Below are 14,255 nucleotides of genomic sequence, written 5' to 3' on the forward strand. Positions count from 1 at the left end.
GTTATCAAGGTTGCTAACAGCCATATTGTCTGGGGAATTCTGGGAGTTGAACTCCACCCATCTTAAAGTGACAGGTTGCTGAACTTCATGTTGGCTGGGGAATTCTGGGAGTTGAAGTCCACACCTTAACCTCACCTTAAAAGTGGCTGAGGTTGACGTCCATCTAGCTTAAAACTGCCGAGGTTGAGAATCACTGTCTTACGCCGACTTGTATCCTTTGTGTAAATCGCCGTGAGTCATTCAATTACCATTGACGCTTGTTTTGCAAAGCGGATTAACCACCCCAGTACCGTTTATCTGCCTCCGCAGAGTGTCGGGGAAACGAAACACACCCTGCATTTAATTCTTTAATTCGTATTAGAGGATGATTGATGAGTTGGGTTCCCTGGTGATGTGGATCCCGGCTCAAGCCCAGGCTTGTACCCAGGTAAACCTGGTTAACAGTCTTCTCTAGCTGGCATGGTAGCTAAGAGAACCCCCAAGAGCCACTGAGATGGACGGCAAATAAATTTAATAAATAATAATAATAATGATCATCTTCTCTCTATATAAAAACGTGTGTGTGTATGTATGTTCCAGCGTAATTCTGGAACGCCTCGAGCAATTTCAACCAAACTGCTCTCTGGAAACAAATAACTGGTGGTAAGACACCCTTAAAACCCCTCGGGCTGTGTGTGTTCTGTTAAGATACAGCCTGTTGTGCCTTAAAATGGCTTCGACTGTACTGCTGTAAAATGGCTTCTTTTGTACAGTGGAGTTGCCGCAATAAACGGCTTCACAGTACTCCACAAAGGGGCTCCCTCTAGTAAGGGGGGAAATCCAACATTAGAAATTACGTTTGGTCTGGACATTTCCCCCCTATAAATAAATACCCGGGGAACGCCGTGTTATCGGCTAGTAATAAAATAATAATAGAAAGGAGCATACCAGATTGGGGTGAAGTTTTCCCGTATCTTCCTTTAGGATATTTTTTTAAAAAAACAAATCCAGAATATGGCTTTTTTGGGGGGGGGGGGGAAGTGTTAGCCTTGGCAAAGGCCACTAGTTACCCTGGGTTTGGACCGGAAGCCAAAGAGCTCCTGAGGACTAGAATCTTTGGGATCCATTTTAACTTTATTTCATTTCGCGGCGGGGAGTGAGCCGATATATAAACTTAATAAATCAGTATTATTCTTCGTCAAAAGTTACTTTCAGTCAGGAAAGAGTAAAAAAAAAAAAAGAGTCAATATGTCAGTATTGGGTCAATATAATACCCATTAAAACGAAAAAGGGGTAGATTTTGGTCACATTGGCATATTAATTGAATTATTTCCATTTTATTTTATTCATATCCTGCCTGTATTACATTTACGTATCACTCTAACCGTCCCAGCTATTATTATATAGCTAGTCCTCGACTTATGACCGTTCTTTTGAGTGACTGAAGTTACAACGGTACTGGGGGGAAAGTGACCATGTCCCACACTTACGACCGTTGCAACGTCCCCGTGGTTACGTGATTAAAATTTGGACGGTTGGCAACTGCCGTGGACTCACAACGGTGGCGGGTCTCACGTGATCCCCTTTTGCAAAGTCCAGGGGGAAGCCGGATTCACTTAACGACCGTGTGGCTAACTTAACAATAGTAGTGAATCACTTAACAACTGTTGCGATCTGCCAGCAGCTGCAGAGCTGGCAGCAGAGTCAGAGAGTGAGGAGGGTTGGGGAGGAACGTGGGCCAGTCCTGGAGTCTGGGGAAGGCTCGGACGAGGGCTCTGTGTCGGAAGCAGAGAGAGGGCCAGGGCCGTATGCCAGTTATCAGCTGCCTTCGGAGTCAGACATCAGTGAGGCAGAAGAACAGCTGGAGCCTGTTCCCAGTGCGCGCATGTGCAGAGCTGCCAGAAGGCAAGCACAGTTAAGACAAAAGGGGCGACTTGGGAGTAAGGCTTGGAGATGATTGGCTCCTCCCCTAGGACATAAAGGAGGAGCAAAGGGAAGCAACTTTGTTCGTCCTGGTCGGTTTAAATTCTGAAGCTCTGTTTTGACTCTGTGTTCCGTGTGTCCTTGCCAAGCTAATTCCAATTAGGTCTTTGGCAGCGTTTCAAGGGAGATCAAGGTGGGCGCTTATCAGCCTTATCCCGAAAGACTTTGGCAGACTTCTTTCGCACTCTTTACAAACTATTTTATGACTCATTACGGGCTGGGAATGAACATAATTCACAGCCGTTGAAATAAATAAGAGGGTTTGGGGGACTGAGCGTGTGCTTTGCAGTCTTAGGAAGCCTAGGTCAGAACAACGACCACGGTAAGATCGTAAAACGAGGCAAAACCCGCTGAACAAATGTCTCACTTAGCAACATAAATTTGGGGTTCAGTTGCGGTCGCAAGTCGAGGACTATTGGCGTTGGGCATTTTCCGTTACTGCCTCATTCATTTCTGGCATTAAAAAACCTGCGGTTGCATTTGTACAATTAAAGTACAAAAGTATTAAGTTAATTCTCAATTTAACCTGTTTCCCGGGTTAGCTTCGTGCCTTAAACCATAAACCAGCCTAACAGGATGATGGAAACCATGATAAACAAAGACTTCAAAGATTATTTACTGGCGTGCCTCTTACACAAGCTATATTTCGTTTTCTCGGGTGCTTTTTGCATGGCGAAAGAAAGTCAGCCCCAAAATTTCTTTACACCGTTGCTCTAAGCTTGAATTCGAATTCCAGCTGTAAAGTAAGAAACACATCTGAGGAGAGGAGGAAACAAGCCATGTTGTGACAATCACAAACTACACAAACCCACGAGGTTTGTGTGACGGGAAGATTGCCGGCTGGGGTGAAAAATGAAGCAACTCTTCCTCCATGAGGACTATAAACTTGTCAAGGAAGTTTACAACCAAGCGATTGAAGAACTCAAAATGGAATAAAACAGGTCAAATCATGTGCATATTTAACAAAATAGGGTTTAGTGCAAATATAAGCACACTGGGGCACAGGCCGTTCATACACACATTGTTGGCATTGTCGGTAATTGCAGATGTGATCTTGAGATTTGGAACGGCGCGGTGGCCTAGAGGTGGAGCTGTCGCCTCGCAATCAGAAGGCTGTGAGCTCAATCCTAGGTAGAGGCTGATTTTTCTCTCTGGGCACAATGAGAATATATCTGCCGAAACAAAACTCTGCATTGGCAACAGGGAAGGGCATCCGGCCAGTAAATACTGCTAGCTCCATTCCATTGCCCTGGCAAGGATGATGAACTTGAGATGTTTTTGCTGAGTGACGCATTTATTGGAAAAGGGCAAATTGTGTCGTTAGGGATGGAAAACTGAAAAGGCCAATGTTATAATGTCATCAGATCTTTGCTGGCCGGGGAATTCTGGGAGTTGAAGTCCACCGCTTAAAAAGACCACCCTGACTGAAATACACCAATCTAACCTATAGTTTTCAACCGATAAAAATAAAAATTAAAAGAACATTTGAATTTTGAAAGGGATCAAGACTTCGAGGCTTGCAAAGAGACACCATCCAAATGAAAAATAGTCAATTTTGCATTTATACGGAACTCGTGAGCTAATTCTACGGAGAACAAAAGCCAGTTGAAGAGGGACAGAAATTTAAAGTTTTATTTTGTGCAAATGTCTTTTACAACACAGTCGGCTAGCTCCGTAATTCATCCTAGATTAAAAAGTCATTTTCCTACAGGATTTGTAAGAAAAAATTCTTCATTTGTCCTATTTATTTAGTCCTTTCACCCCTGTATATTTCAAATCTCTCTTTTGAAAGCATTAGCAGCATTAGACAAAAACTCTATTAATTATTATCTTTTAAAAGGAACTGTGCCCCCCCCAATAATATTAAAATATATTTGACACACGGTACAAAACAATCAGAAATCAGTAAGAGTCTTCACGTATGACCGCAGTCCAGCTTTTTAAAGGCTAAGCAAGACAGTGGCTGAGGGAGGTTTGCCCCGTTTTACGACCTCTCTTGCCGCTGCTCTTCAGCGAATGGGAATGGCTGCAGTCGTTTAAGTGAGTCGCCCGGTTGTTAAGCGAGCCTGCCTTCCCCGTTGACTTGGCTCGTCAAGACGGTCGCAAAAGGGAATTGAGTGACCCCCCCTGGGGACGCTGCAACCGTCGTAAATGCGAGTCCGTTGGCGAGTGTCCGAACCTGGATCGCACAGCTAGGGAGGGGAGGCTGCAACGGTCGTGGGGAAAGCAGACATAAGTCGTAACTTTGAACTGTCACTAAGCGAACGTTCGTAAGTTGGACGCTGCCTGTAATACAAGGAACTCCCCTTTTAAGAATAGCTTCTACTGCAGGAGTGTCAAACTCAAGGCCTGCGGGCCGGATTCGGCCCACGATGTGGTCTGATCCGGCCCACGGGGCCATCATGGAAAATGAAAGGAGTTGGCCCGCTTCGGCCCAGTGCAGAGAGGAAACATGGCAGCAGTTTGGGGAGTGGTGTCAAGCTGGCCACACCCACCCGGAACCCCCCCCCCCCAGGTCAACCACAGTCCCGATACGGCCCTCAATGAAATTTGAGTTTGACACCCACCAATTCCCCAGCCGGCAAGTTATTGGTACGCGGCTGAGAAACCGCTCCACATCTGGAATTGTTAAGACGCAGATGTTGTGTGGACTTTGGACAGGTAGTCCTCAACGTACTACAGTTTGTTGAGCGACCGTTTGAAGTTAGAACGGCAGTGTATGGGGGGGGGGGGGGGCAAATGACACAATCGTGTTTCGTAATTGTGAATTCCCCAAAACGAAATTATTACTAAAAGCAATTTAAAACTGGAACTGGATAACGTCCGATTTAAAATGACGTTGGAATAAAATAACCATCTAAAGGAAAATTGGAATAAAACGGGGGGGAAAAAACACTTGGCAGCTGACTCGTACTTACGACGGTCGCACAGTCCCCGGGGTTACACGATCCCCTTTTGCGACCTTCCGACAAGCAAAGTCCACGGTGAAGCCAGGTTCACTTAACAACTTGCTTCTTGCTTATTTAGCAACTGCAGTGATTCACTTGACATAGAGTGGTACCGTGGCCTAGAGGTGGGGGTTTCGCCTCCCAATTAAGAGGCTGTGAGTTCGATCCTAAGTAAAGACAAATATTTCTCTCTCTGGGCTCAATGAGAATATATCTGCCGAACAAAACTCCGCATTGGCGACCAGGAAGGGTATCCGGCCAGTAAAACACTCCGCTCCATTCAGTTGCCCAAGACTCCACCCCGCAAGGGATTACGGGGTCATTAAAGGTGATTTACTTAACAAATCCAAAAGTCCTAAGAGGGAGCAAAACTCCCTTCGCCAATGTCTCGCTTAGCAACAAAAATGTCGGGCTCCATTGCGGTCGTACGTCGAGGACTACATTGCTGCACATCTGGAATTGAGAAAGGAAGACGATATTTGGACTTTGCAACGCAGCCAGGGAAACTGCGTGGAAAATTCCTCAAGTCACCAGGAATTGAAATTCAGAAGGAATTTTTTTTAAAAAAATCCTAATCGTTTTTCAAAATTAGGGAGAAAAAGAGTTGTGCTTTTTGTTAGCTGGAGAGCGATGTAAATTAGAGAAATAAATAAATTTAAAAGCAAAAATGGACTAGAGTAGCACCCAATAGGATGGATTGTCCATCACATCTGCAGCAGATGCATTGGTGGTTCAGTGGTAGAATTCTCGCCTGCCACGCGGGAGGCCCGGGTTCGATTCCCGGCCAATGCAACTGACTTTTTTTTTGTGTGTGTGTCCCAAGGGGTCTAATTTTTCTAGGGAAAAAAAATATTTTGCCAGCAATGTGGTTCCCTGGAGAATTCTGGGAGTTGAAGTCCACATGTCTGAAAAAGTTTTTTAAAAACCCAAATCCCACGGCTGTTTGCGGAGAAGATCCTGAAAAATGTCACCAGTTGTTTTCCCAAAACTTACTTACCTCTCTGGGATCCAGGATAATACATTGAAAATTTACAGCCAGTCCTCATTTTACGGCCTCAATTTGGGAATCAGGCTTTCCGGGTCTAAGCCATGTGGTTGTTAAGCGAGTCCCCCCGTCATGATTTCTACGACCTTTTTGCTACATTCGTTAATTGAATTGCATGGCCACTAAACGAATCCAGCTTCCTCCCGACTTAGCTCGTGGGAAGGTCACAAGCGCAGATCGCATTGACAACCAGGAGGCTACAACCGTCGTTAAGTACGTGCCAGTTCCCCGAATTGTGACGGTGAGGAGGCTACGATGGTCGTAAGTGTGAAGCTCAATCATCAGTCTCTTATTTCTGGTTTTCTTGTCAATGCAAGAAATATATTGGAGCGTTGTGTGCCCTGGCCCTTAAAAAACAATATTTTTCAAAAAATAAAAATAAAAAGAACCATTAAAAGAAACCAAACCGTCAATCGTGGTTACTTTGAATTCCCAAGTTACGCTAAACCTCGATTCTTAAAACCAGGGAGTTGTCTTTGAAGCCAACATCCAGGCCATAAAACCAAGAGTTTCTAAAATCATTCCTTTAGCTAGGATCCCCCAATGCCTTCAGCCAGGCCTGGGACAAAAGCGGGAATCCAAGTCGCTAGTCCCTAAGAATTATGTACACTACAGGAGAGCTGTGAATGGAAAAGTCAGTTTGTTAACCCCAACAATATCAGGGTTTTGTGTTTTTTTGAAGGAGCAAAGAGGGGGAGGTCGGGATTATTTACCCCCCCCCCTTAGGGCCAAGGACGCCAGAAGGGGGGATGCAGGGAGATGTTTTTGACCGACGGGGGGGTTCGGGGGTCTCTCAGCCGGCCCCCCAGCTGTCCCGTGCTGCAGGAAGCCCCCTCCAAGATGGCAAAAGTTTGGTTTGGCCGCAACTGGGAGCAGGAAGCTTCGGGAGTCCCGGCGGGAGATTCCTCGGCCGACGAAGCGGGAGAAAAATCCACCGGTGACGGATCCAACGTGGCGGTGAGATAGATATGAAGTGTCTCCCACAGGTGTCTCTGGACGGACGGGGGGCTTCGCCGGATGAAGGAGGCTAGGTGTCCGAAACACGCCCGGAAGCCCCTGGCGTAGCAGGTCTGCAGGCCGCCAACTTCGGAGGGATTCGCACCTGGAACAGGGGAACGGCAAGAGCCGGGAGGAGGCTGGTCACGGCCAACCCAAACTAAGGGCAGCCCTAACCAGCACCGGATCTAGAAACCGGTGGCGTTCCAAAATCAGCCAGTAGAAGCCACAAATTCGAATCAAATTCGAAGATTTATGCCCCCCCCTTTTTTTAAATGGAAAATCCCCCTCTGGATTGGGAAACCGAGCCTCCGGGTAGTCCTCGGCTTACGACTGTTGTTTTGGCAAGCATTCGAAGTTGCCAAAAGCGACTTAAGGCCAGTCCTCGCACTTACGACCCTGTGGTCACAGGATCCAAATTCAGGCCCTGGGCAACCGGCATATACAAATACTCCTCGCCTTACGACAATTCGCCTAGTGACCGCTCAAAATGACGACGGCACTGAAAAAAAGGGACTTGTGACCCTTTTTTCACACTTACGACGGTTGCAGTCACGGGATTGACATTTGGATGCTTGACCACTGACTCACAGTTTTGACGGTGGCTGTGTCAAGTGAACTCCTTTTGCGACTCTCAGACAGGGAAAGTCAATGGGGAAGCTGAACTCACTTAACAACCACAGGGATTCATTTAACAACCATGACGAGAAAAGTCATTAAAACTGAGGCAAAACCTGCTTAACAAATTTCTCAACTGAGCAACATCAATTTGGGGCTTTAATTTTGGGTCGTAAGTCGAGGACGACCTGTCATTATGACGGTCGCAACAGCATCATGCGCTTGACCACCACTGACTCACATTTATGACGGTCGCAGTGTCCCGGGGTCAAGAGAACCCCTTTTGCGACCCTCTGACAAGCAAAGTCAATGGGTAAGGCAGATTCACTTAATGACTGTGTAACTTACTTAACAACTGCAGTGATTTGCTTAAGCACCATGTCAAAGATGGTTGGGTGCTGGCTAGGGAATTCTGGGAATTGAAGGCCTGTTCACCGTTCCCCGCCCCCCCCCCCACACACACGTTAAAGCATGCTAGGTGATGAATTCTGGGAGTTGAAGTCCACCCCATGTTAAAGCACGCTGGGTGATGAATTCTGGGAGTTGAAGTCCACCCTACTTTAAAGCATGCTGGATGAGGAATTCTGGGAGTTGAAGTCCGCCCCATGTTAAAGCATGCTGGATGAGGAATTCTGGGAGTTGAAGTCCACCCCATGTTAAAACATGCTGGATGAGGAATTCTGGGAATTGAAGTCCACCCCATGTTAAAGCACGCTGGATGAGGAATTCTGGGAGTTGAAGTCCACCCCACTTTAAAGCATGCTGGATGAGGAATTCTGGGAGTTGAAGTCCACCCCATGTTAAAACATGCTGGATGAGGAATTCTGGGAGTTGAAGTCCACCCCATGTTAGAGGATACTGGATGAGGAATTCTGGGAGTTGAAGTCCACCCCATGTTAAAGCACGCTGGATGAGGAATTCTGGGAGTTGAAGTCCACCCCATGTTAGAGGATACTGGATGAGGAATTCTGGGAGTTGAAGTCCACCCCATGTTAAAACACGCTGGATGAGGAATTCTGGGAGTTGAAGTCCACCCCTTACTACCATTCATCTCCCACTATCGGTTTTCCTTCCTTCCCACCCACCGGCTACAGAGGTGAATTTGACTTACCCTGGGGAATGGCTGCCTTATTCCTCTCTTGCAGATACCCCACGGCGAGCTCCAGGATCTCCGCCTTCTCCACTTTGGGGTTCTTGAGGGTCTGTGAAAGAAAAGGGAGGGGTCCGAGAAGAGAGAGATGAAAGGGCAACGCGAAACTCCGGACGCTGCCTGCCAAGTGGAACCTCCCCAGCCAGGAGCAGTCTAGCTGCGTCCCACTTAAAGATACAGAATAGAAGATACGTCACCTGGGCTTCCTTCCAACAGAGGGAGACGGAGGAGATGATGAAATCATGTGAGTGTAGTAGGTATGTAAGTAAGTGATTTTTTTTTCCAAGTGTGGCCCCTTTAAGAGGGGCGGACTTCAACTCCCAGAATTCCCTGGCGCCAACCTTCCCTTCCCATGCAACTAACCAATAGAGCCACTGACTAGTCCGCCATTTTAGGGCATACCTCTTTAAGAGCTGCTGGGTCAGGTAGAGCAGGAGCTCCCCCTGCTGGCAGGTAAATGAAATAGATGGCTCATGCACTTCAATGCACTTGGAGGGGGTTCAATCAACTCTAAGGCCGCCTAGAAAAAAAATGGAAGACTGCCACGACTAATTTGGGCGTTTATATCTTGGTGGAGATTTAATTCTTGAATTGATTTAGATCCTGCTTGTATTGGTTTCATAAATAACTCACGGCAGCTAACATACCTGGTATTCTTTGCTCCTCCTATTTTTCTCACCACAACAACCCTGTGAGGTGGGATAGATCCAGAGTCAGCCAGCTGGCTTTCACAACTAAGGCAGGACTAGAACTCACTATCTCCTAGGGTGATTGGCCCAAAGTTACCCAGCTGGATTCATGCCTAGGGTAGGAACTGGAACTCACCATCTCCTGGTGATTGGCCCAAAGTCGTCCAATCAGCTTTCACACCTAGGGCGGGACTAGAACTCACTATCTCCTGGTGATTGGTCAAAAGTTACCCAACTGGATTCATGCCTAGGGTGGGACTAGAACTCCCCAACGGCTGGGGATTGGCCTAAAATCACCCTGCCAGTTTTTATGGCATAGGCGGGACTAGAACTCACTGTCTCCTGGTGATTGGCCCAAAGTCATCCAATCAGCTTTCACACCTAGAGTGGGACTAGAACTCTTCACTGTCTCCTGGTGATTGGCCCAAAGTCGTCCAATCAGCTTTCACACCTAGAGTGGGACTAGAACTCACTGTCTCCTGGTGATTGGCCCAAAGTCACCCAACTAGCTTTCATACCTAGGGCAGGACTAGAACTCACTGTCTCCTGGTGATTGGCCCAAAGTCATCCAATCAGCTTTCACACCTAGAGTGGGACTAGAACTCTTCACTGTCTCCTGGTGATTGGCCCAAAGTCGTCCAATCAGCTTTCACACCTAGAGTGGGACTAGAACTCACTGTCTCCTGGTGATTGGCCCAAAGTCACCCAACTAGCTTTCATACCTAGGGCAGGACTAGAACTCACTGTCTCCTGGTGATTGGCCCAAAGTCATCCAATCAGCTTTCACACCTAGAGTGGGACTAGAACTCTTCACTGTCTCCTGGTGATTGGCCCAAAGTCGTCCAATCAGCTTTCACACCTAGAGTGGGACTAGAACTCACTGTCTCCTGGTGATTGGCCCAAAGTCACCCAACTAGCTTTCATACCTAGGGCAGGACTAGAACTCACTGTCTCCTGGTGATTGGTCAAAAGTTACCCAACTGGATTCATGCCTAGGGTGGGACTAGAACTCCCCAACATCTGGGGATTGGCCTAAAATCACCCTGCCAGTTTTTATGGCATAGGCGGGACTAGAACTCACTGTCTCCTGGTGATTGGCCCAAAGTCGTCCAATCAGCTTTCACACCTAGGGTGGGACCAGAACTCACTGTCTCCTGGCGATTGGCCCAAAGTTACCCAGCTGGATTCATGCCTAGGGTGGGAACTGGAACTCACCAACTCCTAGTGATTGGCCCAAAGTCCCCCAACCAGCTTTCACAGCTAGGGTGGGATTAGAACTCACCATCTCCTGGTGATTGGCCCAAAGTCATCCAATCAGTTTTCACACCTAGAGTGGGACTAGAACTCTTCACTGTCTCCTGGTGATTGGCCCAAAGTCACCCATCTTGCTTTTATGGTAAGATGGGACTAGAACTCACCGTCTCCTGACAATTGGCCCACAGTCACCCATCTGGCTTTTATGCCTCAGGTGGGACTAGAACTCACCGTCTCCTGGAGATTGGCCCAAAGTCACCAACCAGCTTTCATGTCTAAGGCAGAACTAGAACTCCCAATCTCCTGGTTTCTAGTCTGGTGCATTCACCACTAGACCAAACTGGCTCTGAGGTGCCATGCACTACACTTCCCATCCCATGTGTGGGTGGGTGGGAGGGTGGGAGGGAAGGGAGAGGGGGTCAAGCTTTAGGGGGCGACACTCGCTGACCTGGCAGTGGGTTTTCTGCAGGAGAAGAAGGCGCAATTCCTCCAAATTCTTATTGATACGGTCCCGACGCCGTTTCTCCACCAAGGGTTTCAGCATCTGAGGAGAGAGAAAACCAAATGGGGGGTTGACCCCTGGGTGGGGTGGGCTATCTATACGGGAGCCCTGGAGGTCTTTGCCCGCCTGCTTGCTAATGCCCCTTTCCACTGGTTAATTCTAAATCTTCTTCTTCTTTTAATGACGCCATTGTGGGATGGAGTCTGGGCAACTGAATGTTTACTGGCCGGATGCGATCCCTGTCACCAGTGCGGGGTTTTGTTCAGCAGATATACTGCATTCTCATTGTGCCCAGAGAGAGAAATATCTGCCTCTACCTAGGATCAAACTCACAGCCTCCTGATTGGGAGGCGAGAGTTCTACCTCTAGGCCACGGCCCCAACTCCTAATGATTAATTATCAATGCACCAGAAAATTTAGATATTTGGGGGTGGGGTGGGGGGGGCGGTGCCTGGATTTAAGCCTTTGCTTTCTGGACCTCAAGAAGGGGATGGGATGTATTCACACAATCATGCTGGATTAGGGTTTGATAGGTCCCCATGATGAACTTTTCATTAAAATATTCCAGCTGTGTTTCTCCGCTTCCGCCATTTTAAGACCTGTGGACTTCAATTCCCAGAATTCCCCAGCCAGTTTGGGTGGGGAATTCTGGGAGTTGAAGTCCACAACAAGGAAAACTGCTTTAGCTTAAAGCGGTGCAGATGATTTCATTTCATTTCATTTCATTATTTCAGTTCAGTACATTTCATTATTTTTATTACTTTTCATTTTATCCTTTTTATTGTGTTATTTCGTTTCATTTCGGTTTTATTTCTTTTTGTTATTTTTACGATTATTTCATTTCATGATTTTCATTTCATTTCATTTTATCATTGCAAGTGCTTTTATTATTTAACACTGGGAGTTTTTAAGAAGATGTTGGATAGCCATTTGTCTGAAACGGTGTAGGGCTTCCTGCCTGAGCAGGGGGTTGGACTAGAAGACCTCCAAGGTCCCCTCCAACTCTGTTATTCTATTCCTATTCCTATTCTATTCAGCAGGGGGTTGGACTAGAAGACCTCCAAGGTCCCTTCCAACTCTGTTATTCTATTCCTATTCCTATTCTATTCAGCAGGGGGTTGGACTAGAAGACCTCCAAGGTCCCTTCCAACTCTGTTATTCTACTCCTATTCCTATTCTATTCAGTAGGGGGTTGGACTAGAAGACCTCCAAGGTCCCTTCCAACTCTGTTATTCTATTCCTATTCCTATTCTATTCAGCAGGGGGTTAGACTAGAAGACCTCCAAAGTCCATTCCAACTTGGTGATTCTATTCTATTCTATTTGATTTTTTTTTTATTATATAGCTGTGTACTCGCAACTCAAGGGGGGCTTAGGAGGAGATCAAAACACAATCTAAAAGAAATAATATAATAATAAGATATTAAAAACCCTCCACCACCGCCACTATCCCCGCCCCAAATCAGGAAATAAACATGATGAAAAAAATGTTTTCTTAAATTATCTGTGATCCCAAACTTGAGGATTTGGAAGATTAAAAATTATACTAATATATATATATTAGTATATATGTGTGTGTGTGTGTGTGTTGTATTTGTGCTGATAAATAAAGGGAGACTAGTATAGATCTATTTCAAGCTATTTAGCTCTCATCAGCTAGCCATACCCTTACTGGGATTTGAACCTGGGCTGTATTACATATGAGGCAGGAGTCTTAGCCACTAAGCCACAGTAACACACACACATACATACATACATACATACATACATACATACATACATGCATGCATACATACATATTTTGCAGGTGAGTAAAAAGGGACTTGGATAGCAAATAATCAATCGGTCCATTGATTATTTGAGACTTGGATGGCAAGTAATCAATATTCTTGGATGGCCAATAATCCATCCATCCATCGATTGATTATTTGGGGCTTGGATGGCCAATAATCCATCCATCAAATCCATCCGTCCAAGCCCTCCAATGGATACAAGCAGCCTTCTGCCCCCTCGTGTCCCAGGGATTCCCACCCAGCCGTGTTTCTAACCGAGCCCCCCCCCCATCGTGGTTAGTTTAATGCTGGCTTGGCTGGGGAAGCCCCCTCCCCGTCCGGGGCTCGGCGGAGACGGAGCGGCGCCCCCAGCCCCGCTTCGGAAGAGCCGCCGGTACCTTTCTCACCCCCGCCGGCTGCGAGCTCTCGGTCACCAGCATCCTCCGCCGCCGCCGCCGCCTGGTCCAAGGGAGACGCCGAGTGTGGTCGCCCCGCGCGCGGCTCCTTTAAGCCCTCGCCCCCCGCCCGCGACCCCTCCCCTCCCCTCCACCCCCCCCCCCCACCACCACCCCCACGCCCCCCCGGAGGTGTGAAAAGGGCAGGGCAAGGAGGCTTCTCTTTCTTTCTTTCCTTCCTTCCATCTTTCTTTCTTTCTTTCTTTCTTTCTTTCTTTCTTTCTTTCTTTCTTTCTTTCTTCTTTCTTTCTTTCTTCTTTCTTTCTTTCTTTCTTTCTTCTTTCTTTCTTTCTCTTTCCCTCTTTCTTTCCTTCTTTCTTTCTTTCCTTCCTCTCTCCTTCCTTCTTCCTTCCTTCTTTCTTTGTCTTTCTCTCTCTTCTTCCTTCCTTTTCCTTTCTTCTTCTTTCTGTCTTTCCTTCTTTCCTTCCTTCTTTTTCTTTCCCTCTCTTTTCTTCCTTCCTTCCTCTTTCTTTCTTTCTTTCCTTCCTTCCTCTCTCCTTCCTTCTTCCTTTCTTTTTCTTTCTCTCTCTTTCTTCCCTTCTTTCCTTCTTTCCTCTCTCCTTCCTTCTTCCTTTCTTTGTCTTTCTCTCTCTTCTTCCTTCCTTTTCCTTTCTTCTTTCTGTGTTTCTTTCTTCTTTCTTTCCCTTTCTTTTCTTTCCCTCTCTTTTCTTCCTTCCTTTTTCTTTCTTTCTTTCTTCCTTCCTTTTTCTTTCCTTCTTCCTTCTTTCTGCCTGCCTGCCTGCCTTCCTCCCTCTCCCTCCTTCTTCCTCTCTGTTTCTTTCTCTCTCTCTTTTCTTCCTTCCTTTTCCTTTCTTCCACTTTCTTTCCATCCTTTTTCCTTCCTTCCTTTCTTTTTTCTTTTTCT

The 14,255-nt window shown here is 46.7% G+C and overlaps 1 protein-coding gene across 2 annotated transcripts; it reads right to left on the minus strand.

Annotated features, from left to right (window-relative positions):
- Positions 1–6,256: 6,256 nt before the first annotated feature.
- On the minus strand, positions 6,257–13,402 carry LOC309381413 (transcription factor HES-7-like). Of its 2 annotated transcripts, none has more exons than XM_081932371.1 (4): positions 13,343–13,402; positions 11,111–11,206; positions 8,681–8,771; positions 6,257–7,057 (listed from the first exon to the last, which is right to left on the minus strand). In XM_081932371.1, the coding sequence occupies exons 1-4, from the start codon at positions 13,373–13,375 to the stop codon at positions 6,678–6,680; spliced, it is 600 nt and encodes a 199-aa protein (XP_081788497.1). In that variant the 5' UTR covers positions 13,376–13,402; the 3' UTR covers positions 6,257–6,677. The 2 variants fall into 2 exon arrangements, with proteins under 2 accessions (XP_081788497.1, XP_081788496.1); XM_081932370.1 differs by having other exon boundaries at positions 13,334–13,402.
- Positions 13,403–14,255: the final 853 nt, after the last annotated feature.

The sequence above is a fragment of the Natrix helvetica genome (assembly GCF_964273705.1).
Source record: "Natrix helvetica genome assembly, chromosome: Z".
Taxonomy (NCBI): Eukaryota; Metazoa; Chordata; class Lepidosauria; order Squamata; family Natricidae; genus Natrix; species Natrix helvetica.